The sequence below is a fragment of the Camellia sinensis genome, chromosome 12, assembly GCF_055761805.1.
Source record: "Camellia sinensis isolate YWXY chromosome 12, ASM5576180v1, whole genome shotgun sequence".
NCBI lineage: Eukaryota > Viridiplantae > Streptophyta > Magnoliopsida > Ericales > Theaceae > Camellia > Camellia sinensis.
Window position 1 is genome coordinate 50,230,495 of NC_138972.1, and position 24,120 is coordinate 50,254,614.

Here is a 24,120-nt window from a genome sequence, read left to right on the forward strand (position 1 = left end):
AATAATTAATTGATATATCAATTCTTGACATATCACTAAATTTATAAAGCAAGTCTAAAATATCCACTTATGGGTTTGTTTGGAAAATAAGTTAGTTATTTGATTTTTTGATTATTTTAACTTAATGTTAAAATACCTTGTTTGAAAAGAGTTTTTTTTATATTTTTTTAATTTTTTATGAGAGAAATATAATAATAATTATAAATTAAATATGATATTTTTTTATTAAAAAACCTATTTTATTTTTTATTTATTTATTTTTGTAACTAATACAACTCCAACCCAACCCATTCCATTCCATTCCATTCCATCTTCTCAGTGGCTATATATTATTTTCTTTTCTCGAAACGCGTTGAGAAGATAATAACAGAAGGCGCACAAGGGTAGGGGTAGGCTAGTAAATAATTCAAATCGCCCCTCGCCACTTTTTCGGGTCTTCTCATCATTTCGCAGCGACTCTCCCTTCCCTATCCAAAAATACCAGAATATATAGAGAGAGAGAGGGGGAGAAGAGGTTGGTATTAGGCCTCGTTTGGGATTGGTTATTTTAGTCAAAAAAAAAAATTAAAAAATTAATTAAAATTAATCACATTATTTCTTTATTTTTTTATATATTTTTTTATAAAAAATTAAAAAATTATTAAAATAATCTGTTCCAAACGAGGCGTTGGTATTGAAATCTTGGATATACAAAAACATCAAATGAAGCACAGAGATGGCTCTAATACCGACAACAAAGTCCAAGATCAGTAATCTTCTGAGCATCTTAACAGCAACCCACAAAACGCCCAGTTTGGCTTCTGCTTCGTACTCCAATGGCGCTGCGAGAAAGTTTCAGGTCGCTCCATTTGGAGGTTCGGATCGGTCATTATCGTCCTCGGTGGCTCCTCTGGAGTCGGACATGGTGAGTTTGACAGATTACGAGGAGTATAGGAAGGCTCTGTACGGTGGCATCACTCACGAGGCTCTCTTGGTTGATGCTGTTGGCACTCTTGCTCTTCCCTCTCAGCCCATGGCCCAGGCATGCATCCCCCCCCCCCCCCCCCCCCCCCCCCCCCGCGCGCGCTCTAGAATTATGTACCCATTTCATTTCTCTTTATATTTCTCTATGTTGGGTTAATTTTTTTATTTATTTTTATCTCCTAAACTATCACAAAATTTGTTTTGTTTTGTTTAATTTCATTCGTAAATTATTAATTTGATTTATTTAGCTCTTAAAGTTTATAATTTCAGCTAATTATAAAAAAAAATTGTCCAAATTAATTACGGTTAAAATCTAATTTCATTTGCGGTGAGAAATGGTCATTTCAAAATTTAAACAACTAAACTAAAAACAAATTTTAAATTCACTATTTTGAAATGAAATATAGAGAAGAAGATCAGTGTTCAATTGTAGGGTGTAATGTTGAAAAGACAGTTTTAGTCCCAAATTATGTGATGTTTGTCAGTTCAATCTCTTAAAATTTAATTTTATTATTTTTATTCTCTAAATATCAATTTGAGTCAATTTAGTTTAATTTTAACATCTGTTTACATTGATAACGTGAACAATATAAACAAAAACAATTTTAGTTAAGTTTCAATTTTATTATTTTGATCATTAAAATTGTCAAGTTCAGTCTGTTTGGTCCTGGCTCCCATCATATTATGCCACATGTCTATTTACCTTGCCATACACAACATCTTTCACATTTCTCTCTTCTTTTTGTTAGTAACTCAAACTCCAAATCATGACCATCATAAGAAATAGATTAAGAGATCATTTGGGATAGGGCTAATATAGTTAAAAAGTTTCTAAAAAAGTCAAAAATTCAAAAAGTCATATGAAAAAAGTCAAAAATTCATTTTCATTCTCTCTACGTTTTTTACAATTTTTTTTTGGGTAAATAAATAAAAACTTATTCCAAACATTTCAATTTTTTTACCTCACATTTTAGCTAAAAAACTAAAATAATCAATTCCCAAACCAACCCTAAGTAAAGTTGAGAGTAGTGGCTAATAGATGAAATTTGATTAATCTAGAAAGGTGTTATAGTCATTTAACCATTTCATTTGACAGAGGTAGCTAGCAAGGAATGCCAGTGTAATTTTAAGGATTAAAGGGAGTGACACTGATAATAAAAAAATAAAAAAAAAGAGGGGCCATCGGTGTAATTTACTCTAAAAACAAGGATACAATACTTTTCTCGTTATCAATGTAGACGGACGTTAAATGATATGACCAAATTGACTCAAATTGACAATTTCGATGACCAAAATGACAAAATTGAAATTGAAAGGACTAAAATGATAGGGAACACAACACATACTTTAGAGATTAAAACTGTATTTTACTTTTATTTCTCATTATTAATGTAGACAGACGTTAGAGTTATGATTAAATTGATTCAAATTGACAACTTTGAGGACCACCGAGTTGAATAAATTTATAATTTTACGCTTAAAATTATGATACATGCCACTTATGTACATATTTTTCATATAAAAATATGAATAGTTGTAATCAATTATACTGAATTGAGACAAAATCATAAATTTCAAGGTCAAAATAATGCCAACTAAAACAGGGACCAAAATGATAGGGCCAAAATATAGGGAGGTGTTCATGGGTCGGTTTGGTTCAGTTTGGCACTAAATTTAAAACCAATTAGTTCCAAAATTTTGGACCTAAAACAAAACCAATCATGCATTAGAACCAACCCCACCCACCCCAACCCAACCCAACCCAATATAGTTTGGGTTGGTTTGGGTTAAAACCACGGTTCCACTGTATTAAAAATAAGTGAATCAATCAATAATAAATAATTAAAATAAACAAGTCTTTAATATTTTAACATAATACAAATGAAAAACATTATTTAATGCAAATCAATACAAATTAAATCCAACTCAAACTTAAACATAACCAATATCAATAAAATCCATTAATACAACCAATACAAATTAAATAGATTACGAAATTGACTCAAACTTCTAGTTCTTCCTTTGTTCACCTAAAAATTCTTGTATGCGGAAAATTATTAGGTACAATCAAGTCCATTGTAATAGACCAATTAATAGAAAAAAAATTCGACAAATATATATATATATATATAAATAGGTTCAGTTTTCGGATTGGTTCGGTTTAGGCAAGGCCTAAACCAAGAACCAACACAATCCTATCGGTTTGATAATTTGAAGACCCAGAACCAAACTAATGCACTGAAAAACCAACCCAACCCAACCCAACCCAACCCAACCCAAAGAGGTCGGTTTGGTTCGGTTCTTTGGTTCACTGGTTAATTTGAACATCCTAGGGACTACCGTCGTAATGTGCTCTAGAAAAATATGACAATAGTTTAGAGGATAAAGTTGAAATTAACCTCTCTACATTCGGAATTCATATATTTGTCAATGTAACTTTCTCTGTATACATATATATATGCATTAAATATATCTCATTGCTTTCTCTTTCTTAATGTGTTTATGTTGCAGATTTATAGACAGATTGGTGAGAAATATGGCATTCAGTACTCAGAAACTAAGATATTAAACAGATACAGGAGGGCTTATGAGCAGCCTTGGGGCAGATCTCGACTCAGGTGATTTATTGTCCTTGACAAGTTTGAACATATCATTGCTGGTTTCTGAATTAATTTAGTTTGCATGGTTGGATTTGAAAATATTTTGGGAGTTACATAGAGGATTAAATGTGATTTTTGATGACCCATATTTGATTCATTTTTGTACGATATGAAAAGCAAGAATTATAACTTTCTTTTGTTTAAGTTATCATAATTAGAGAGGTGGGTTCTGTGTTTCAATTGCATCTAATTATGTGTTATGATTATGACCTTTTTTTGCTTTATATAAGGGTATGCTTTCCTTTTCACCAACTATAGGTTTCCTATTCTAACCATTAAAACAGAGAACTATGTAACTTGAACGTTATTAATTAGCTGATTTTATACCAAACCTGTCCTTTTATTCACTAATACGGTACTAGAGTAATTAAAGCTTTTTGGGATATCCATGTTGGTTGAACATGTATAGAATCATTCAGTTCTGATATTTCGGAGGAGCCAGAGTTTTCTTATGGTAAGACATGGGTCACAATTTTTTATATATGGGTCTCAAAATTAATTTAGGCTAAGTTTGGCAACTCTTAAAAAATCCAAAAAGTCAAAAAATCACTATCCTATGTAAGTCACATCATCTTATTTAAGTCACATCACATCTCTAACACATCACTTCAAACCCAACCCAAACACAACCCATATTTCATAAAAAGTCAAAAAGTGTACTTATTTATATCATCCCAAACAATCCCCTAATCTAGTGTTGTGGGTTTTCTTTCAGAGAAAGAAAATTTGACACTTGAGGCCTTTCTTATCTTTTCGTTTGCTAGCCGGACTCAATTTGTCACCCTCAATAAAAGAGTCATTTACCTATTCAAAAAGTTGCTTTGTTGTTATTTTAATAGTTTTTTGATGATTATAGTTTTTTTTTTTTTAGGTAATAAGGAAAGTTAAACAACAGAAAAAAGAAAAGAAAAGAGAGGGTTAATCCCTCTCATACACATTTCCAACCATATCAGCCACTAGAATGGGCCGTAACAAAATAGGAGGGTCTTCATAGATCTTCAAATCTTCCACTTGGTTTTCTCCCATATGAGCAAGGGCATCTGTGCACTAATTGGCTTCTCGAAAAATGTGTTTGATAATGCAGTCCATACGAGAAGTAAGGAATTTAATGTCTTCCACAAGAGCACGATAAGGGCAATTTGGATTAGCTCTTTCATTGATGAGGTTGACAGCATCTTGACAGTCTGTTTCAATTATCACATTTCTCCAACCTTTTTCATGAATGATGGCTGTTCCGCGATAAATAGCCCATATTTCTGCTTCGAGGCCTGTTGCTACATCCAACTTTCCAGAGTATTCCAGAATCCAAGAACTTTTTGCATCTCTAAAGAGTCCTCCAAAACCAGCTTTTCCCAAACTTTCCTTGACACATCCATCAGCATTTAGCTTGATATTACTTGTAGGAGGAGGCAACCAATTGATTAGTTTAATTCTTTGATGATCAGAGCTTAGGGAGCATTGGAAAGCCTCATGGATCTCTTGAGTATACTGGAACACTAGGTGTAAGCTGTTACTAATGTGAACATCACAATTATCAAAAACAGTTTTATTCCTACCTTTCCAGATGAACCAAAGGATGATAGTGAACCATATGTTCCAGTTGATACTTGCAAGTTTAGTTCAATCACAAAGATTAAAAGAAAGCCAAACATCTGGAGGCTTATCAATGCCATCCCTAATCCATTGATCATTTTTCAAATTTTTCCACAATTCCCTTGAGTAATAGCAATCTCTAAGGAGGTGGCTCATGCTTTCCCCATTAGAATGGCATCTAGGACAAAGATCATTGCTGTCAAAACCTCTGCTGACTTTGAGTTGGTTTGTGAGGAGTCGGCCATGCATAACAAGCCATAAGAAGCCTTTGAGTTTTTGAGGAATTTTTATTTTCCAAATCCAATTCCAACAAAAGTTATGGTCTTCAACATTAATGATGAGGTCATAAGCAGATTTGGAAGAGAATCTACCTTGGAGAGAACCTGTCCAGTGGGGTTTATCAGGAAAAGTCACAAATTGGGGAAGTTTGACTTTATGGATGCTAGCAATGTCAGTAGGTGAAAGGTGACTAGCAATCGGGTTCAAATTCTAGTCCCCCTCCTCATTAATGATAGTGTTGACAGTGTTATGAGTGTTAGTGTAAGGGCCAGGAGAAGTATTAGCTAAAGGTTGGGTTCCGCACCACTAGTCATTCCAAAGAGAAGCTTTATTACCATCCCCAATAGTCCATTTGGTACCTAGTCTAAGAGTATCTCTAGTTTTGACAATGCTTTTCCACAAGGGAGAGCCTCTCTTACCCAAAGGCTAGTCAAAAAGGGAGTGTTTGTGGAGGTACTTCTTTCTCAAGATAACAGTCCACAGGCTATGATCATCATTAAGGATCTTCCAACCTAGTTTGGCAATGAGGGCATGATTATGGTGGCTAGCTTTTCTAATGCCAAGCCCCCTTTATTTTTAGGTAAGCAAACTTGGTCCCAATTAATGAGGTGAATTTTTTTCTTGAAAGTAGAGTCGCCCCAAAGAAAATTTCTGTTTAATTTGTCAATGTTATTGCAAAGGTTTTTGGGGAGCTCACTGGTTTGCATAGCATAGGAGGGCGTGGCTGAGGTGACAGATTGGATGAGGGTTGCTCTACCAGCCAAGGAGAGTGTATTAGTTTTCCAACAAGAGAGCTTTTTGTGCATTTTTTCAATGATGAATTGGAATTGAGCTCTATTGACACGGTTGTGAAGAAGAGAAGTGCCAAGGTATTTACCAAGATCTTGAGTGAGAGGAATATCACAATGGTGGCTAAGATTTCGAGCTTTATTCCTAGAGACATTAGCAGAGATAAAAAGCTTGTACTTATGAAAATTGATTTTTTGGCCAGAAATATCACAAAAATCATTCAAAACTTCCATCACCACATCACAATTAACCATATTCGCTTGGGCAAAAAGAATGAGCTCATCAGCAAAGAAAAGGTGAATTAGAGGAGGGCAGTCATTAGAGGCTTTAACCCCTCTCCAATCACCAGAATCAACCTTAAGATTGATCATGTTAGAGAGCCTTTCCATGCAAAGGACAAAAATATAGGGAGAAAGGGGATCGCCCTGTCTGATGCCTCTACCAGTGTGAAAAGCTGGCAAGGATTCACCATTCCATAAAATAGTAGTGTTCACAGAAGAGATACAGCTCATAATAAGATCAATCAAGTCTTTATTAAAATTAAATTCAACATGGGTATTAAAAATAAAGTCCCAAGAGATCCTATCCAAAGCTTTTTCAAGGTCAATTTTAAGAATCATACCGCCAAGTTTGCCTTTTTTATGTCTCAAAGTGTGCAGAATTTCTTGGGTAATGATGATGTTATCAGTGGTTGATCTACCAGAAATAAAGCTACTTTGATTGGGGCTGATAATCTAATCAAGGAGAGGTCTAATTTTGTTAACAATAATTTAGTGATTATTTTGTAGCTCACATTGCAAAGGCTGACATGCCTAAATTGCTTGATATTCTCAGGGTTATCAATTTTGGGAATCAAAGTGATCAAGGTTTCATTAGCTTCAGTAGGAATTTCTTTATTGGCAAAGCAATTTTTAACAAACATACAAACAGATGGACCAACAATGTCCCAAAATTTATGATGCCTTGAACACCATCAGGGCTAGGGGCTTTAAAGGCCCCAATGTTCTTAACAGTGTCCCAAATGTTCTTAACAGTGTCCCAAATCTCTTTATCACTAGCAGGTTGCTTAAGATGATGATTCTCTTCTTCGCTGATTTTAACTTTGGCAATGTTATTATAATGCTCAAGAGTTAGGACATCTTCATGACCAAAGAGATTGCGAAAATAATTAATAACAAGGGATTTCAAGTCATTGGGGTTGTTAATCCAGATACCATTATCATCACAAAGCATGCAGATTCTAAGTTTTCTTCTTCTAGTGATGGTAGCCATGTGAAAATACTTGGCATTTCTTTCCCATTGGGTGAGCCACTTAACTCTAGATTTTTGATGCCAAGGATTTCCTCTTGGCGAAGAACAAGATTGAATTCTTTTATGAGGTATTTTTCAAGGAGAAACATGTTGTGAGTAAACATAGTCTGGGGCTTTTTGAATGCCTTCAATGCGAGATAACAGTCTCTTTTTTTTATGAAAAATGTTGCGAAAAATGTCTTTGTTCCAGATTTTAGCTTTAGACATCATGAAGTTGGTTTTATCAATCAAGGAAGAGTTACATTCATTCCAAGCATTTTGAATAACTTCTTTAAAATTAGGATGGGTAATCCAATCAGCTTCAAATCTAAAAAGTCTATTTACTGGAGTAGGGGTAGAGTTCATACCTTCAATGTAGACCACCAACAGAGCATGGTCTAAGTATGTTCGGGGAAGATTCCGGACACAACTTTCAGGGAATGCGTTCATCCATTGAGTGTTGCAAAGAGCACAATCAAGTCTTTCTTTGGTATTGGCTAATCCTTGACGATTATTGGTCCAAGTGAGTTTTGGACCAGAACAGCCCATGTCCATGAGGTTGCAGTTGTTGAGTCTTTCAAGAAATTTCGAATTCCTACTCGTATTAGTATTGAGGGTGAAACTTCTTCTTTCCTCTTGATTAGCAAAATCATTAAAGTCACCTGCCACTAGCCAAGGGCTTTGAATGTCTTCAGAGATAGCTTCAATGCCATCCTATAGAGCATCTCTATTTCTGGGATTAGGACTAGCATACACGACTGAAAGAACCCATTCCTCGTAATCCACTCTGTTGATTGTGGCATGAATTACTTGGTTGTTGGCTTCGAATACATTAACACTGACCTGTGAGGGCTCCCATAAGAGCCAAATTCCTCCAGCTCTACCATTTGGATCAACACTAGATGAGGCAGTGAAGCCCAAGTTGTTGAAAAACGTGCCCATAGAACTAAGTGTGACTTTGGTTTCCATGAGAATTATCATATCAGGTTTGTGGTTTCGGATGAGATCCTGGATGTTTCTCTTGAAGGTGTTATTGCCGGCCCCCCGGCAGTTCCAGATAAGCAAATTCATTGATCCCTTATTGGGAAGTTCTGGGGGAGTGTTGAAGTCTGGTTGACCCGTGATGTGATTAACTCTCTTGTAATCGTCTAGAGTGGACTTCATTGATGCTAGTTTCACCAAGTGTTGAATGTGGCCTGAGAGGCATTTCCATCTTGGTTCGATACTCATCCTTGCTTGTTCTACCCACCATTCTACGACGACTAGGTGAGTTGCTTCGGTCTCTGGCTCGATGAACAAACTCACATTGTTGTATTTCATGCGATGGTGGGTCGGTTCCGTTGGATCCATGACGAATTGAGGTATCTGGGGGTCTTTCTTGAAGGATAGATTGAACTGGAGATAAATGAGAGTGATGATGTTGGGTGAGATTGGAGTTTAGATCATTTTCTGGTTGGTTATGGTTTGGAGAGGTAAAAGAGTTATGAAAATTTTCCATCTCTGTTGAGGTTGTAGAAGTAGACGTAGGGTGGACAGAAGCAGCAGCTTTATTTCTCTTCATTGCAGTATCAACTTTATTACTCTTCATTGCAGGTTTCTCAGAAGGAGATAAGGCATTGACTGTGGTGATTTGCACTTCAGGGATTGTGTCTACATCCGTCGTCAATAACATATCTCTATCCATACAAGAGGAAACTGGCTGATTTTCTGTGGCTGTAAAAACAGTGTTGGGTTTAGAAGTAGAGGGTTGAGTTTGGGCCATTTTAGCTTTGTGTTTAGGTTCAGAATGTTTGTATTTGAATGGGCCTTCTTTAGCATTTTGTAGCGGACCAAATCTATTCTTCTCCAAATTGGGTTGGTTGGTTATAGGTTTTTTCCCTTGGTTTGGTCTTTTGGGCTTTCGAGCTACTAGCATCCATGGCCCATACTTGGTTTCGTCTGATCCGGACTCCATAGTTTCAGCAGAAGGTGAGTTTTCCACGCGCCGGTGTGCGTTGGTGCTGTCTAAAGCTTCTGTGGACTTGTCTGGGTTCGTAGTCGGAGTCCTTCCACAGTGCTCTTGCCGGTGACCCACCCTGCCACAAGAAAAGCAAAAAAGGTGTAAGTGTTCATATTCTATATTATAGACATATTTACCTATAGCGAATTACGAAGTTAGCGGGTTTCCCAGGTTGATTTCTGCATAAACTCTAGCATAGCGCCCTCTGGTTGTTGTAGCAGTGTTGAGATCAACTTTGATTGGTTTGCCAATTAGCTTGGCTATGTGGAAGATGACCTTTTCATTGTAGTATTCAATAGGCAATTGTGGGAACCTCACCCACACAACTGTGGAGATGTCTTCAGCTACAGATGGCTTGAAATCTGCCTTCCATTTTCTCACAGTCAAATAGTGATCTAAAATAACCCATGGGCCTCCTGTGAATACTTTTGTGAAATCTAACTTTACCTCAAACTTGAATAGGAAAAATCCTAATCCCAGATCAACAGCTTCGAAATCACCTTGGATTTCCCACAGCCTCTTGACCCTATTCAGAAGAGCTTTCTAACCTATGTTCATGCCCATTAATTTAACAATTAAGCAATCCTTCCATGGCCTTCAGATTTTCTTTAAAAGGCTTTGAGGGAGAAGGACTCTGGGTATAGAGGTGCTGAGATTTGAGTCCGCCTCAGGTAAGTCTTCCATTTCTCCATCACTCATGAGCTCACCGTCGGTAGAGAGATTGTCCGCATCACTATCGAAAAGTTTTTCGTTGAATTTTGGGTCTAGCAGCACTTGCTTGAAGGATTTTTGCTGGATTTCAGTTTCTTGGGCCCTAATACGTTGATCCCCTTTTGCAATTGGATGGGTTGGGGACGAATCTTCAATTGCGTTTGCAGAGAAGTGGACAGGGTATTAGGCTTAGGTTCCTCTACAATGGTCACTGGTTGGCAACCAGCAAGGAGAGGGGGAGGATTCGGTGAAATCTCAACCATAGGGTGATCTTCATTGATGATCGGAGGGTCGGGATCATTAGAGATTGTTCCGGCAGAGATCAGAGTGATCTCGCCGGAAGAGGCCATCGTTGGTGCGTAGATCTCAAGCTATCCATTAGAGAGAGATGATACCCATTAGAGAGAGACTTTGTGTTACTCGTGTGATTATAGTTAATTTATCTATATTGAGCTTTCATAGAGTTGCTACACAAAATTGAACTTGTATTTCATAAACTTCTCTCAAATGTAAATGAGTGGCAAGATGAATCGATAAGTTAATCACTCTCTATTAGCTTTGGCTTTTAGAGTACTAGTTGTCTGATTGCATGGTGATAAAGCCAGTAGGATCTTTATCAATTTGAAATCCTTCCTGGACCCTAGTTAGGTACATCTCTTTTGTGAATCTATGTTACATGGACTTGGGTATAGGTGTCCGGTGTGTGGATGCGTTTCTAGGGATCCAAATCTCAAATTTAAATGCACACGGACTCGGCATAAAAAGGGTCATATTTATATATTTTAATTGTTTATGTGAGATAAAATTATTTTGTTATATGTAACATTAATGTACATTGTCAAAAAGGTATTTTATGCCTTTTATAGCTATTATACAACAAAAATATACATAATGATAGTGTTAAATACAAATATTATTAAATATATAAGTGTCTTGATAGAAAGTATGAGACACATAGCGCACACCCTTGTCAAAGTGTTAGGTGTGTAATATGAGTGTTTGATTTAGTTTTAAGAGTCCAGGTAACATAATGTGCATGCCTCACTCATGAGGAGTATGGTAAAGTTTGAGGGGCACATGGTGAAATAAATATATGAATCACGTCATTCTATATGGCTTAAACTTTTACGGTAATCGGTTTTTAATATTAGTTACTTTATTATCGTTGATCAGGATTGCATCTTGCACGGACTTCTTGAAGATATATAAGATGCTATTTCTAGACTTTCTAATTGAAATTCTTCTAGGCATTTTGTTTGTTCAACTCTCGGGACATTTTAGACATTGTTCCCCTTAATTAGTTTACAATAAAAAAGTTTCATCCCCTTTTTCTACAAAGGTAAAAGTTTTCTCCATTTATATTTTGCAAAATATTATTTTCTTCTAACAGGCGATAACAATTTATACATGTGTGTTTACTAAATTGCAGATATGTTAACGATGGGAGACCATTCTGGCAATATATAGTCAGTTCTTCAACTGGCTGTTCGGATTCTCAGTACTTTGAGGAGTTGTACAATTATTATACCACTAAAAAGGTTAGCTTCGAGGCATTGATTGGTTACAATGCTTTTGGGATTATTGAATGCATTTTTTTTCCCCTTGGAATAAAAAGTGAGGTAAATACTTCCAAAATGCCAACCAAACCTTGCCTGATATATTAATTGACACTTATAACTACTTTTACCATCTTAATTTTAAGTTAATTTTCATTTGTTTCTATCCAAAGGCATGGCACCTCTGTGATCCTGATGCGGAAAAAGTATTTAAGACCCTAAGGAATGCAGGTGTAAAATTGGCTGTTGTGTCAAACTTTGACACTCGATTGAGGCCTGTTTTGCGGGCTCTAAATTGTGATTACTGGTTTGATACTGTGGCAGTATCAGCTGAAGTAAGTATCAATCTATTTATTTTTTCCTTTCATTCTTCCTATGGCATTGTTCAATTTCTCTCTTTCTCCACGAACAGGTTGAAGCAGAGAAGCCAAATCCGACCATATTTATAAAAGCTTGTGAGTTGTTGGGAGTAAAGCCTGAGGATGTTGTTCATGTGGGGGATGTTTGTAGAAACAATATATGGGGTGCTAGAGATGCAGGTTGTGATGCTTGGCTATGGGGAAGTGATGTACATTCCTTCAAAGAGGTATCATTAACAACTTCACTTCTATTGCTTGCTAGCAAACTACATGAGCCACATGCCTTTTTGCTATGCATCTCTCTCTCTCTCTCTCTCTCTCTCTGCATTTAGCAACTGTCTTCTTTTGACTTGTTACAGCTTCAGAATTCAATATGCTTTTGTTGCATTTATGTATGTTAAATAGCTAAAAGACCCACAAGCCCCTGCGGCGAGATCACTCAAAACTCTAAAGCTACATGATTATTTTATTTTATTTTGGATTGGGAAAAATGGTAAAAATTTGTGGGGCTATGTTATACGTGTATTTTTGTAGGTTATACTGGGCTAGATAGTGCTGAATAATACTGAAACAAGAACTTTGATAAGGTGCAATTGTATTTCATATTCTACTATGGAGCACAATGATATACTAAAATAAAAGAGGATATCTTTTTGAATGTAGTGTTGTGTTGGTGTCAGTTACATGTCCAATACATGTTCAACATAGATAGGCAAATTTATTGCATGGTTATTGCGCTTTTTTACCTTGGTCTCACCAAAAGTGGGGTCAAGGGGTTACTCTTAATAAAAAAATAAATAAAATGAAAAAAAGATAGGCAAATTTATGAGAATCTAGTGTGGATTTAACCCATGGCTTTGTGCCACAGTGGTATGGTCTACAATCCTTGTAGTGGAGATTGTGGGTTCGCGCTTCATGTGGTGTTGGGGCTGATCTTTTTTCCCTTTCTCCTTAGAATAGGCTAGTGTAGGTTCTAATGAGTGAAAGAAAAAAAAAAGGGGAGTGTGAATTTAAGTGATTATAAACAAAACAAAATTTGGAAAATAGTTGTGAGGATACAATATGTACAAGGTGTACATTGTGTGTACTGAGATTCAAAAGGCTGCTACTAAACATTTAGGTACCGTTCGGCAACGTTTACAGTTTACTATTTTTTATTTACAAAAAACATTAAACATGTTCATATTTATTTTGGATAAAAACAGTTGAGGGAGGTGTTTGCCGAAGGTAGTTAACGGAGGAGGTCATTGGTGATGGTAGCCAATAGCAGGGTGGGTTTGGAGCGGATTTGTCATCCTCCACCACCACTCCATTGTAAGATTTCTGAATAGCTTTTTGTATCTCATATATTCAATGTGTATTAATTATAATCAGACCTTAGAATATATATAGCCCTAACTCCTAAACTAAAAAGGAAATACAAATACAATACTGTCATGACTCTAATACAATCATGCCTCTAATAGGACTCTTAAGTTTAATTTGTAAGACTCACAATATATTTCACAATATATTCTCACACCCCTGCTCAAACTCAAGGTGTTTTACCAAAAAACATGGAGAGTTTGCTAAGAAGAAATTGAAACCGAGCAGTAGTATGAGTCTTGGTGAAAAAATCCGCAAGTTGCAAAGCTGAAGGGATGAAAGGAAGCGAGATAGAGGCAGACTGCAGATGTTGGCGAACAAAGTGACAATCAATTTCAATGTGTTTTGTCCGCTCATAGAAGACAGTATTGTGGGCAATCTGAACAGCACTGCGGTTGTCACAATAGAGAGGTCGGAGAAGACTGAGAGACACCCAAATCAGACAAAAGACAACGAAGCCAAACAATCTTAGCAGTGGCATAAGCCATAGCACGATACTCAGCTTCGGCAGTAGAGCGGGCAACGACTGATTGTTTCTTACTTTTCCAAGAGATCAAGGAATTACCAAGAAACATACAGAAACCAGACGTAGACTTGCGATCAGTAACATCACCAGCCCAATCAAAGTCAGCATAGGCCACCAGGTCCAAAGAGGAAGTAGAGGATAATAGTAAGCCTTGAAATATGGTACCCCTGAGATAGCGAAGAATGCGAACCAAAGCAGCCCAATGGGTAGAGCAAGGAGCAGAAACGAACTGACTAACCACATGAACGGCATAAGCAAGATCAGGGCGAGTGAACGTCAGATAAACTAAACAACCCACAAACTCGCAATATAAAGTAGGATCATCCAGAGGGACACCATCAATAGAATTAAGCTTCACATTAAGCTCAATAGGTGTATCAGAAATCTTAGAATCGGTAAGACCAGCACGGTGAATGCCTTCATTAGCATACTTAGTCTAAGACAGAAAATAGCCCTTTGGAGTAGAAGTAACCTCAATACCCAGAAAATATCGTAATGGACTCAGATCTTTCATTTCGATGGTGCAGAAGAGATGCTGCTTGACCTTAGAGATAGTAGAAGAGTCAGAGCCAGTGATAATCATATCATCCACATAGAGTAAGAGAGCAACAAAACGAGCCGATGTATGTCTCAGAAATAAAGCAGAGTCAGAAGCAGAACAATGAAACCCAAGCTCGGTAACAGCAGTCTGAAAGCGATCATACCAAGCACGAGGAGACTGCTTCAGACCATACAGAGCACGCCGAAGACGACAAACTTGGCCAGAGGAATGGGAAAGACCAGGAGGAGGACGGATGTAAACCTCCTCAGTGAGATAGCCATTAAGAAAAGCATTCTTAACATCCATCTGATAAAGAGGCCAAGAACGAATAGCAGCGACAGAGATCAAAGTACGGACAATAGTCATCTTGGCAACAGGGCCAAATGTTTCCTCATAATCAATACCATACTCTTGAGAGAAACCTTTGGCAACCAGATGAGCTTTGTAGCGCTCAAGAGACCCATCAGAATGAGTCTTGACTTTGTAGACCCATTTGCAACCAACCAAGTTCTTACCAGCAGGCAAAGGAACCAACTCCTAAGTACTAGTTTTCTGTAGAGCAGACAATTCATCTTCCATAGCGTGAACCCAATGAGGGTCCTGACATGCCTCTTTGTAAGACTGAGGTTCTGAAAAAGAGTGACTAGCGGACAAAAAAGTACGATAGGAAGTAGAAAAACATGTATTAGACCAACCTAACCTGTTTGGAGGATGACGTGCTCGAGCAGGATATCGGTGTGCAGTAGGATTAGAGTCGGCAGCAGCAGGAGGATCAGCAGTTGGGGTAGAGACAACTGGTGGAGGAGGAGCCTTGCGACGAGAATAAACTAACAACGGAGGAGGAGAACAAACTGAAGGAGGAGAAGTAGCCAGAGGTGAAGCAGGAGGAGAAGATGAAACAAGCTCATAAGAAACTGTGGAGATGTACTCATCAGACGGCATAGTTGTCAATTCGGGATTCGTATCGTGAATCGAAATGGCCTCGTACCGAATCGCGAATCAAATCGAATCGTGAATCGTAACAATTCAGTCACTTTTTTTAAATTACTTCAAAACATATATCTATACATTTAGATGTTAAATATATCTTATGAATATAAAATATTTAGACTTAAATCAACAAAAATGTTATTTTGAATGATAATCACGTAATTTAATAGGTAAGAAGTTGACAAAGGTTCCTATGTAAAATCACCATCTTACTTTTTTTTTTTTTTTTAGATATTTTTTATCAACCATTCTTAATAAAGATAATAACCAAATAGACAAACTATTAATTTCTAAAGTAACAATAGTTAACAACGATATTGATATTTCGACAATAAGCATATATACTTTTTTAAGTAAGAGCGAGCAAATAATAAGAAAGAATTATTTAGGATATTTTATTTTAAAGCTTAAAACATTTTAAAAGGTATAACTGACCTCACACATGTAATATTCAATTTAATAAAATAGTAATAGATAATTCATAGTGTAACTTTAATCTTAAACATCTTTAGAAGATATATTACAATTTTTTGAAGGGGAAAAAGATGAGAAGAAAGGTTAAAAATATGTTAGGTCTGATTGAATCTAATTGGATCCTATAAAAAAACTCCATGATCACTAAAATAACTACAAATCATATATATATGTTGGTTATTTTGGTATTAAATGCTATTAGAAGTTGTATTATGTCATTTTCACTAAAAAGATAAAAAAAATGAGTCGAAAATATGTCGAACACAATAATTTCAAAACTTGCATGAATCGTAAAAAGTGAATCGAATCGTGAATCGTGCGATTCACTAGAGATTCACTTCCAAAATAGATTCACTCATAGATTCATATCGATTTTGCAAAAATTGCGTATCGAATCGCGAATCGAATCGCGAATCATAAGATTCTGATAACAGAGTCAGACGGTACTTCAGAAGGAAATGGGTCAATGTGAACCAAATCCTCTTTGGAAACTAGAGCAGTGACAGGAGGAAGCTGAAAGTAAGGTAGACGTTCGATAAAAGAAACATGACGGAAGACATAAAGACGACGGGAAACAGGGTCGTAACACCGATAGCCTTTCTGAGTAGGACTATAATCCAAAAAGACAGAGAGGACAGACTGGGCACTAAGTTTGGTCCTATCTTTGTGGGGAAGAAGGACAAAACAGGCAGACCCAAACACACGAAGGAGGGAGTAGTTAGGAAGTTGGGAGAACAAAGCCTTATAAGAAGACCGGCCATAAAGAATGAGAGTAGGCATGCGATTGAGAAGAAAAGCAGTAGTAAGAACTGCCTCCTCCCAGAATGGAGCCGGAACTGAGGCAGAGAGAAGAAGTGACCTAGCTGTCTCAAGGAGATGACGGTGTTTACGCTCAGCGCGACCATTTTGGGCAGGTGTATCTGTACAAGAAGTTTGGTGAATGGTACCCAAATTGGCCAAATACTCACAAAACTCAGTTTTAAAATATTCTTCACCCAAGTCAGACTGTAACACTTTAATAGTAGGCCCAAACTGTGTAGTAATCATAGACTGAAAGGTACGGTATATCTGATAAAAATCGGACTTATGAGTCATAAGATAAACCCAAGTGCAACGGGTGCAGTCATCAACAAATGACACATAGTATGCAGAATCCCCTTTGGTGAGAACAGGAGAAGGGTCCCAAACATCAGTATGAACTAAAGAAAATGGTATATCAGATATAGAAATGCTTTTACGAAAAGGTAAGGCTGTCATCTTGGCGAGTTTGTACCCCTGACATTCAGTAAGTTCACTAGGAGAAACTTTTCCCAAGATACTTGATTGAACCAAAGACCGTAAGCGGTCAGTAGACAAATGTCCTAATCTAGAATACCACAAGTAGAAAGGACTGGACAGAGAATCTAACTGAAAAGAGGAAAAGGCAGTCAGAGAGGTTGTCAAAGGTAGATGCAAGCTCTCTACCACATAGAAGTCCCCAACTCTACGACCAGTCCTAATCTGCTGTTTAGATATCCGATCCTGCACAGAACAGGTAGAAGAGGAAAAGATAACATCAAAACCAGAGGCATCAAGTTGATTGATAGATAATAAACTGACAGATAATTGAGGAACATAAAGAACAGATGGAATAGAGACAACAGACATAGCAGACGGTAGGATAAACCCAACAGATATAACAGACATACCAGACCCATTAGTAGCATTGACCGTAATAGGAAAAGGAGGAGTGCAATTTTGAAGTAAGGAGAGATGGGGAGTCATATGATGAGAGGCACCAGAGTCAAAAAGCTAGACAGACGAAGAAATACCTGAAGAAGACCCAAGAAAACCTAAATGAAGAGGGGAAACAATGGAGGCAGATATAGATGGCTGGGAGGTTCACAACGTGTGTTGAAACTGACTAATTTGAGCAGTCAAGGAAGCTAAGTCAAGATCAGGAGCCGGAGCAGATACAGTAGAATTGGTGGGAGGCCGAACGGTATTCAAAGGAGGAGCGCAGAACTTAATCGACAATTGTTGAGAAGACGAGGCAAACACAGACAAAGCAGAAAAACATCCCTTCTTGGGACAATGATACTTCCAATGACCTCTTTGATGGCAGTAGGCACATTCATCCGAAGCCAGAGACATCATAATAACTAGAAAACCAAGGGGTTCAAGTGTACCCAAAATTTTGTAGGGTTAAAATGCAATAACAGATAACTGAGTGGCCAAAGAAGAGTCCATTTTTTTTTTATTTTAATAAAACAGAGTTTATATGAGAGGTATATATTTATACCACCAGATGATCAAATAACAGTGAGAGAGAGAGAACTGGACTAGTCGAAACAGAGAGACAAGCACTAGTCGAAACAGAGAGAGAAGGTAGCTTGATGTCGCCATGACCCAACCTTGCGAGTCTAGCAATGGCAGCGACTCAACTTCACGACTCCAACGACAGATCACGAACCAAAGAAGATTCAAAAGACAGGACGGAGTCGTGATGGCTGTGGACGACGGCGGAAGATGATCGCGACCTGAATCTGAAGCACGGTGATGGCGTTCGTGAACCAGAAGGACCAGAACTGAGCCGCGACGAAGCACGGGCTGAAGCTGATCTCGAGTTGCTGATGATGACTGAAGACGCGACCCACGAACTAGAGAGACCCACGAACCCTAAGTGGCGACTGTGAAGAAGACCAAAGAACAGAGACGACTTCGAACAATCGGCGACAACTTCGAACAACAGGCATGGACTTAGGGATTCGAACAAGGCTTTGATACCATGTAAGATTTCTGAATAGTTTTCTGTATCTCATTTATTCAATGTGTATTAATTACAATCAGACCTTAGAATATATATAGCCCTAACTCCTAAACCAAAAAGGAAATACAAATACAATGCTATCATGACTCTAATACAATCATGCCTCTAATAGGACTCTAAGTTTAATTTGTAAGACTCACAATATATTCTCACATATCATATTGGGGGCGGGGCAAGAGTACTGAAGGGGCGGGTTAATTTTGTTGCTTTAAAAATAAAGAAGTTAACAAAAATTAAAGGTAATATAGTATATTATATATAATAATTTATAATTAATGAGAGTTAAAAGATGTAATATGATAAATAAATGAGTGAAAATGAATATTAAGTATAATATTTTAATATCTTAATTTTATTATTAAAAAAATAAAATTATATATATTATATATATATTTAAGAAATAAAATTGAGGCATAGAGGAGTAGATCAGGACGGGGAAAGTTTAAATATGTATAGTTTTCAAGTTTACTCAACCAAGTTGCCAAATAAGGATGGATACGCTCATGAATTACGATGTTAAAGGCATGATACAGTAATGAACTTATTGCATTTCTTGATGTAGGTTGCTCAAAGGATAGGAGTTCGGGTCTGAATAGGACTATTCCCTTCCAACAACTTGACGAGGGCTTTCTTTCATTGTATATATAGAGAGGCTTCTTATCCTGTATTTCTTCATAACCAGTTGTATATATTCTGCTTTTCTGTAATCTGTATGAGAGATATCAGAGATGAATATACAATTACTTTAACTTCAGAATAAATGGCAATAAAAGAACATTTTTAGTGAGAGCTGTTTTGTTTTCTATTCTACATAGATATGTATATATATTTTCACAAGATGGCTTCCATTAGATAGATAATTAAATGTTCACATAAGTATCTCACAGATACATATTTTCATCACCCTTACATGTTTGGTACGAATGAATGGAATGAAGTGGGAATGAAATGAGAGTGAGAATGAAATGGAATGTTCATTCTCATTTCATTGTTTGGTTGTCAACATGGAATGACATAAGAATAAAATGATAATTCTCATTCTCATATTTGGTTATGCCTATTAAAGTAATCGAATGAAATAAGTTTTTATTTATTATTTATTTATTTTTAATAAGGTAGTAACAAATAACTTAAAAATTTATATAGATCACAATAGTGTTGATACTTGTAGAAGAGATGGTGTGAGCCATGGTAGTGGTGGCGACAGTGACAGCATCATCAGTGGTGATAAAAGTGATAGTAGAATGATGGTGGTGGTGGTGGTGGTGGTGGGCGTGGGCAACATTATAGAGTGGTGGTTCTCACGATGGTTGTGGTGGTGTGGTTTTTGTGAAGGTGTTGGTAGTGGTGGTAAGGTAGTGGTTGTGGTGGTGGAGGTAGTGGTAGTAGTGGTAGTGGTGGTGGAAGCAATGGTAATAGGGTAGTGGTTCTAGTAATAATGGTGGCAAAGGTGGTGGCGGTTTGGTGGCTGTAGGGGTAGTGGTAGTGATTGTGGTCATAACGATAGTAAAGTGGTCGTGGTATGGCGGTATGGTGGTTGTATGGTAGTGGTGGCAATAGGGTTAGGGGGGTGGTCGGGGATAGAAAAAGATAACTAAGGACAAAATCAAAATTTAGAAAAAATGTGACATTTTTGGGTGTTCCCAAACAGATATGCTCCATATACTTTGTAATAAGGCCTTGTTTGGGAAGGTGGGTTTATAGCTAAAAAGACACTATAAATTCTTATATTACTCTCTATTTTTTGTATTTTTTTTTTTTGTTGTAAAAAGTTAAAAAGAAAACTATAATAACATATTCCTAAATAGCTCCTAAATAATTATGTGTTCATAAATAGAATTTTAATCTAAAAGTTCGACAGTATAACCAATGTAATGAAAGAAAATAAAAATTGTAGCACGTTCATCAAAATGAAAATGAATGATGATACACTGGGAATTCTGGTTTAGAGAAGCCACAAGACACATTGTTCTCTTGCTTGAAAAATAATATAGAAAAAAAAATTTTAATGAACATTTTTTTTTTGAATGTACAGAGAGCTTAATAACCACAATATTGAGCATTACCATCATTACTATCATCAAAAGTCATTGTTGGTAAGGCTTGTTCCCTTCGCCTATTTGACTTAGGTTTGAGTCCCGCTGACGGCAGTTCTTTGTTGGTGGGCGATATTGCGTAATGCTTTTCCTAGCCCTGGAGTGGGGGTAGCCTCCCCTCCTTCTAAGGCCCTGGAGTGGGGGTAGCCTCCCCTCCTCCTAGGCTTTTTGTTGAATTGAAAAAAAAAAACAAGTCATCCCCATCACTATCATCAGAGGTCTCATAAGTTTCTTCATTTCCTCCTTCCTATTGCTGCTTATGCAATTGTTCTTCTTGTTGCTACAATAAAGGAATACAAAAAATAAACAAATAAAATCACTTCTTCTTCTTGTTGCTGCTTTTGCAATTGTTCTTGTTGTTGCTACAACATAAAATAATAAATAAATAAATAAATCCACCAGAACTCACAAGCACCATTTGAGGCAACTGCCATTTGGGGCAACATGGTGCATAAGAGCCACAACTTACTATACTTTCATGATAGAAGATTGTCTATATATTTTTTTTGATCACCAATAGAAGATTGTCTATATACCATAAAAAATTGATAGAACAGATCAAGAATCAAAACATAAAAGATACAAGTGGATTTGGGCAGAATTATTGAGGTTTCTTGAATGTTTCTCATTTATTAGGATGAATGAAAAGTTTGGCTCTAAAACGGGAGCTTCTAAATACACCCAATCACATGCACGCAAGTAGCGGCTTGGCTAAAGGAATTAGGGGGTGTATTTAGAAGTTCCCCCCTCTTGGACATGGGAGATTAGCTGCTTTACCATTAGAATTTTCAAGTGGCACATGAACTTCATACTTGATTTGGCATCTTCATTGGTGGTAATTTTGGTTTCTCATCCAGCCCTTTTAATATATTATTTAGGATGAAATTTAAAAAGAACATGGCATATAAATAAGAATAATGATATGTACACTTCTTGATATCATAATTTATTTTCCTGTCAATTGTGACCAAATTGAATCTTATTATGACCTGTCGATTCATACCATAAATTATTATTTTAAAGTAATTATGGCATATTTTATTATCTTTATTAGTTTTATTGTTATTGTTATTATTAATTTGGTTGATAGATTTGTGCAGAATATGGAGGAATTAGGTAGGTGGTCAAACATAAGATATGGATGATGTTGAGGAAATCATGACATGTTGAGAAAATCATAGCCTACTGAGGAAATCATGGGTTTAGATTACATCTCTCTCTCTCATGTGGCTAAACCTATAAATAAGTCAAGAGAGATACAAAGAATACATCCAACACAACTCACACAACGTGAATTCTATGAGTAGTTTCTATCTGGGAGTAGTCACTTATCATTTTAGAAGTAGATCAATGATAGCTTGTTACTATTTCTTTGTCAATCAGTGTATTTCTCGAGTGTTTGTTCTTGTTTAAGTTCATGTGACTTGTGACAATTCCTTTTGATTAATTCAAATTCAGTTCCTCTGTTTCTCTATATTTCTTCTTTACTTAATTGCCTCCAAAGAAGTCCTTAATTTGTTTAAGGCATATAACTCAACCACAAGCTTGATCTGTTTTGTTTTGTAAAAAATAAGTTTTGTCTATTGATTGGCTTCTGTCGATTGGCCTTAACTAAATTTTTGTTGACATAAATTGGCACGCTTGGTGGGACATTTCTAATTTGGAGTTATGGGAATGAAGAAGTAGACTGATGTCTATGGAATCATGCCTTCAAGTGGCATGTTTACATCGTGTGCACTTGTGGATGCAAACTGCCAATGGAGTGGCAGTGTTCCCACAGATACAAATTATCAGTGGAATACCTCATATTTCATGTCTAAAGATTGGTAGTGTTATGGTGGTGGTTCTACCATTTATTGCCAACATAATGGCATGACAAATGATGTGGAAAGAATGATTCGGCGTTGTGAGAATAAAATTTATTAGTGTGGGAGAGTGAAACTTTGGCCCTAAAAGAAAAAATTAATTTTCTTTATAGACAAATATTTTAAATAATTTCATCATCTCTGTATTATTTGGCGCAAAGAGATTTAAATTACTTTGATGAAAAAATTCATCAACTTGAAGGCTAAATTTTCCTAATTGATGAAGAAATTCGATATTGGAGGAAAAAATTAGAAAGCATAATGGCTAATAAAAAATTAAAGTATGAAAATAATGTGGCTTGAGAGGTTAATATACCAATTTTTAGAAAGCCAATTATTTATGAAGTGCCAAGATATGGGACTCTTGAGGTTAATGCACGTACTTTTAGAGAGCTAATTATTCATGAGGAGGCACGATATGTGGCTCGGAAGGTTGATATATCTATTTTTAGAGAACCAAGTCATAAAGATGAAATGACTAAGGAAGGTTTTCATAAGCTATTAATGGTCAAAAAAGAAGAACAACCCATTCTCTAAAAAAATATAAAAATACATCACAAAATGATGGTGAAAATTTACTTGTGAGGCATGATTTTTTGCCAAACATGACAATGAGTGGCGAGCCATTAATGGCTAAAAAAGAAGAACAACTCAATTTCTCAAAAAAATATTAAAATACATCATAAAATGATGATGAAAGTTCATTCGGGAGGGCATATTTTTAGCGAAACATGGCAAAGAGTGATAAGCCATTAGTGGCCAAAATAGAAAAACAACCCCTCATAAAATATTGAGAATTAATCACAAAATAGTGATGAAGATTCACTTGGGGGCATGATTTTAGGCCAAAGATGATTGAAAATTATGAGCAATCCACGTTTGTTGAATGTGAATTTGCTGACATTTTTGAAAGTGTCAAAGTTTATGAATTTTTCATGACATTCAATTATGTGAGTTTGGAATCCAACATCCACTTTGAATTAGTGGATCACACAAAAAATTAAGCTTCATGACATGGTTTGAAAAACAAAAATGGTTGGAAAATGTTATTTGTAATGAATTCTCTTTGATTAGCTAAAACATGGCTAACAAAGAATGGTTTTATTTGAAAAAATAAGGGATGTGACTCTTTATCTTGTTATTCGACAGAGCCAAAGGTGAGTACCCATCAATTTGTTGGGATCTAGTGATCCCATCCAGGATGTCTAGAGTATACTTTCATGCACCAAACAACCCATGCACATAAATAAGACAA

General features: G+C 36.4%; 2 protein-coding genes across 13 annotated transcripts in view; one reads left to right on the forward strand and one right to left on the reverse strand.

The window, feature by feature from the left end:
* The first annotated feature begins 630 nt into the window (after window positions 1-630).
* On the forward strand, window positions 631-22,474 carry LOC114306066 (uncharacterized). Of its 12 annotated transcripts, none has more exons than XM_082898506.1 (6): window positions 631-1,021; window positions 3,475-3,581; window positions 11,714-11,903; window positions 12,014-12,175; window positions 12,253-12,426; window positions 22,101-22,474. In XM_082898506.1, the coding sequence occupies exons 1-6, from the start codon at window positions 716-718 to the stop codon at window positions 22,143-22,145; spliced, it is 984 nt and encodes a 327-aa protein (XP_082754632.1). In that variant the 5' UTR covers window positions 631-715; the 3' UTR covers window positions 22,146-22,474. The 12 variants fall into 12 exon arrangements, with proteins under 12 accessions (XP_082754632.1, XP_082754634.1, XP_082754630.1 ...); XM_082898508.1 differs by having other exon boundaries at window positions 22,091-22,224; XM_082898507.1 differs by lacking the exon at window positions 22,101-22,474 and adding an exon at window positions 19,467-19,693 and having other exon boundaries at window positions 632-1,021.
* LOC114306065 (disease resistance protein UNI) overlaps window positions 20,920-24,120 on the reverse strand; it is a 66,849-nt gene continuing 63,648 nt past the window's right edge. The window contains exon 5 of the mRNA XM_082898502.1: window positions 20,920-21,280. Coding sequence (XP_082754628.1) covers window positions 21,248-21,280 — 33 coding nt within the window. The 3' untranslated portion in view covers window positions 20,920-21,247. The remainder of the gene's footprint in view (window positions 21,281-24,120) is intronic.

What these genes read in the sequence shown, in the direction of transcription:
- LOC114306066 (XM_082898504.1), top strand. Translation starts at nt 716, where the DNA reads ATGGCTCTAATACCGACAACAAAGTCCAAGATCAGTAATCTTCTGAGC. An exon ending in CCTCTCAGCCCATGGCCCAG is followed by an intron (nt 1,022 to 3,474) that starts GCATGCATCCCC and finishes TTTATGTTGCAG; the next exon opens with ATTTATAGACAGATTGGTGA. An exon ending in TGGGGCAGATCTCGACTCAG is followed by an intron (nt 3,582 to 11,713) that starts GTGATTTATTGT and finishes ACTAAATTGCAG; the next exon opens with ATATGTTAACGATGGGAGAC.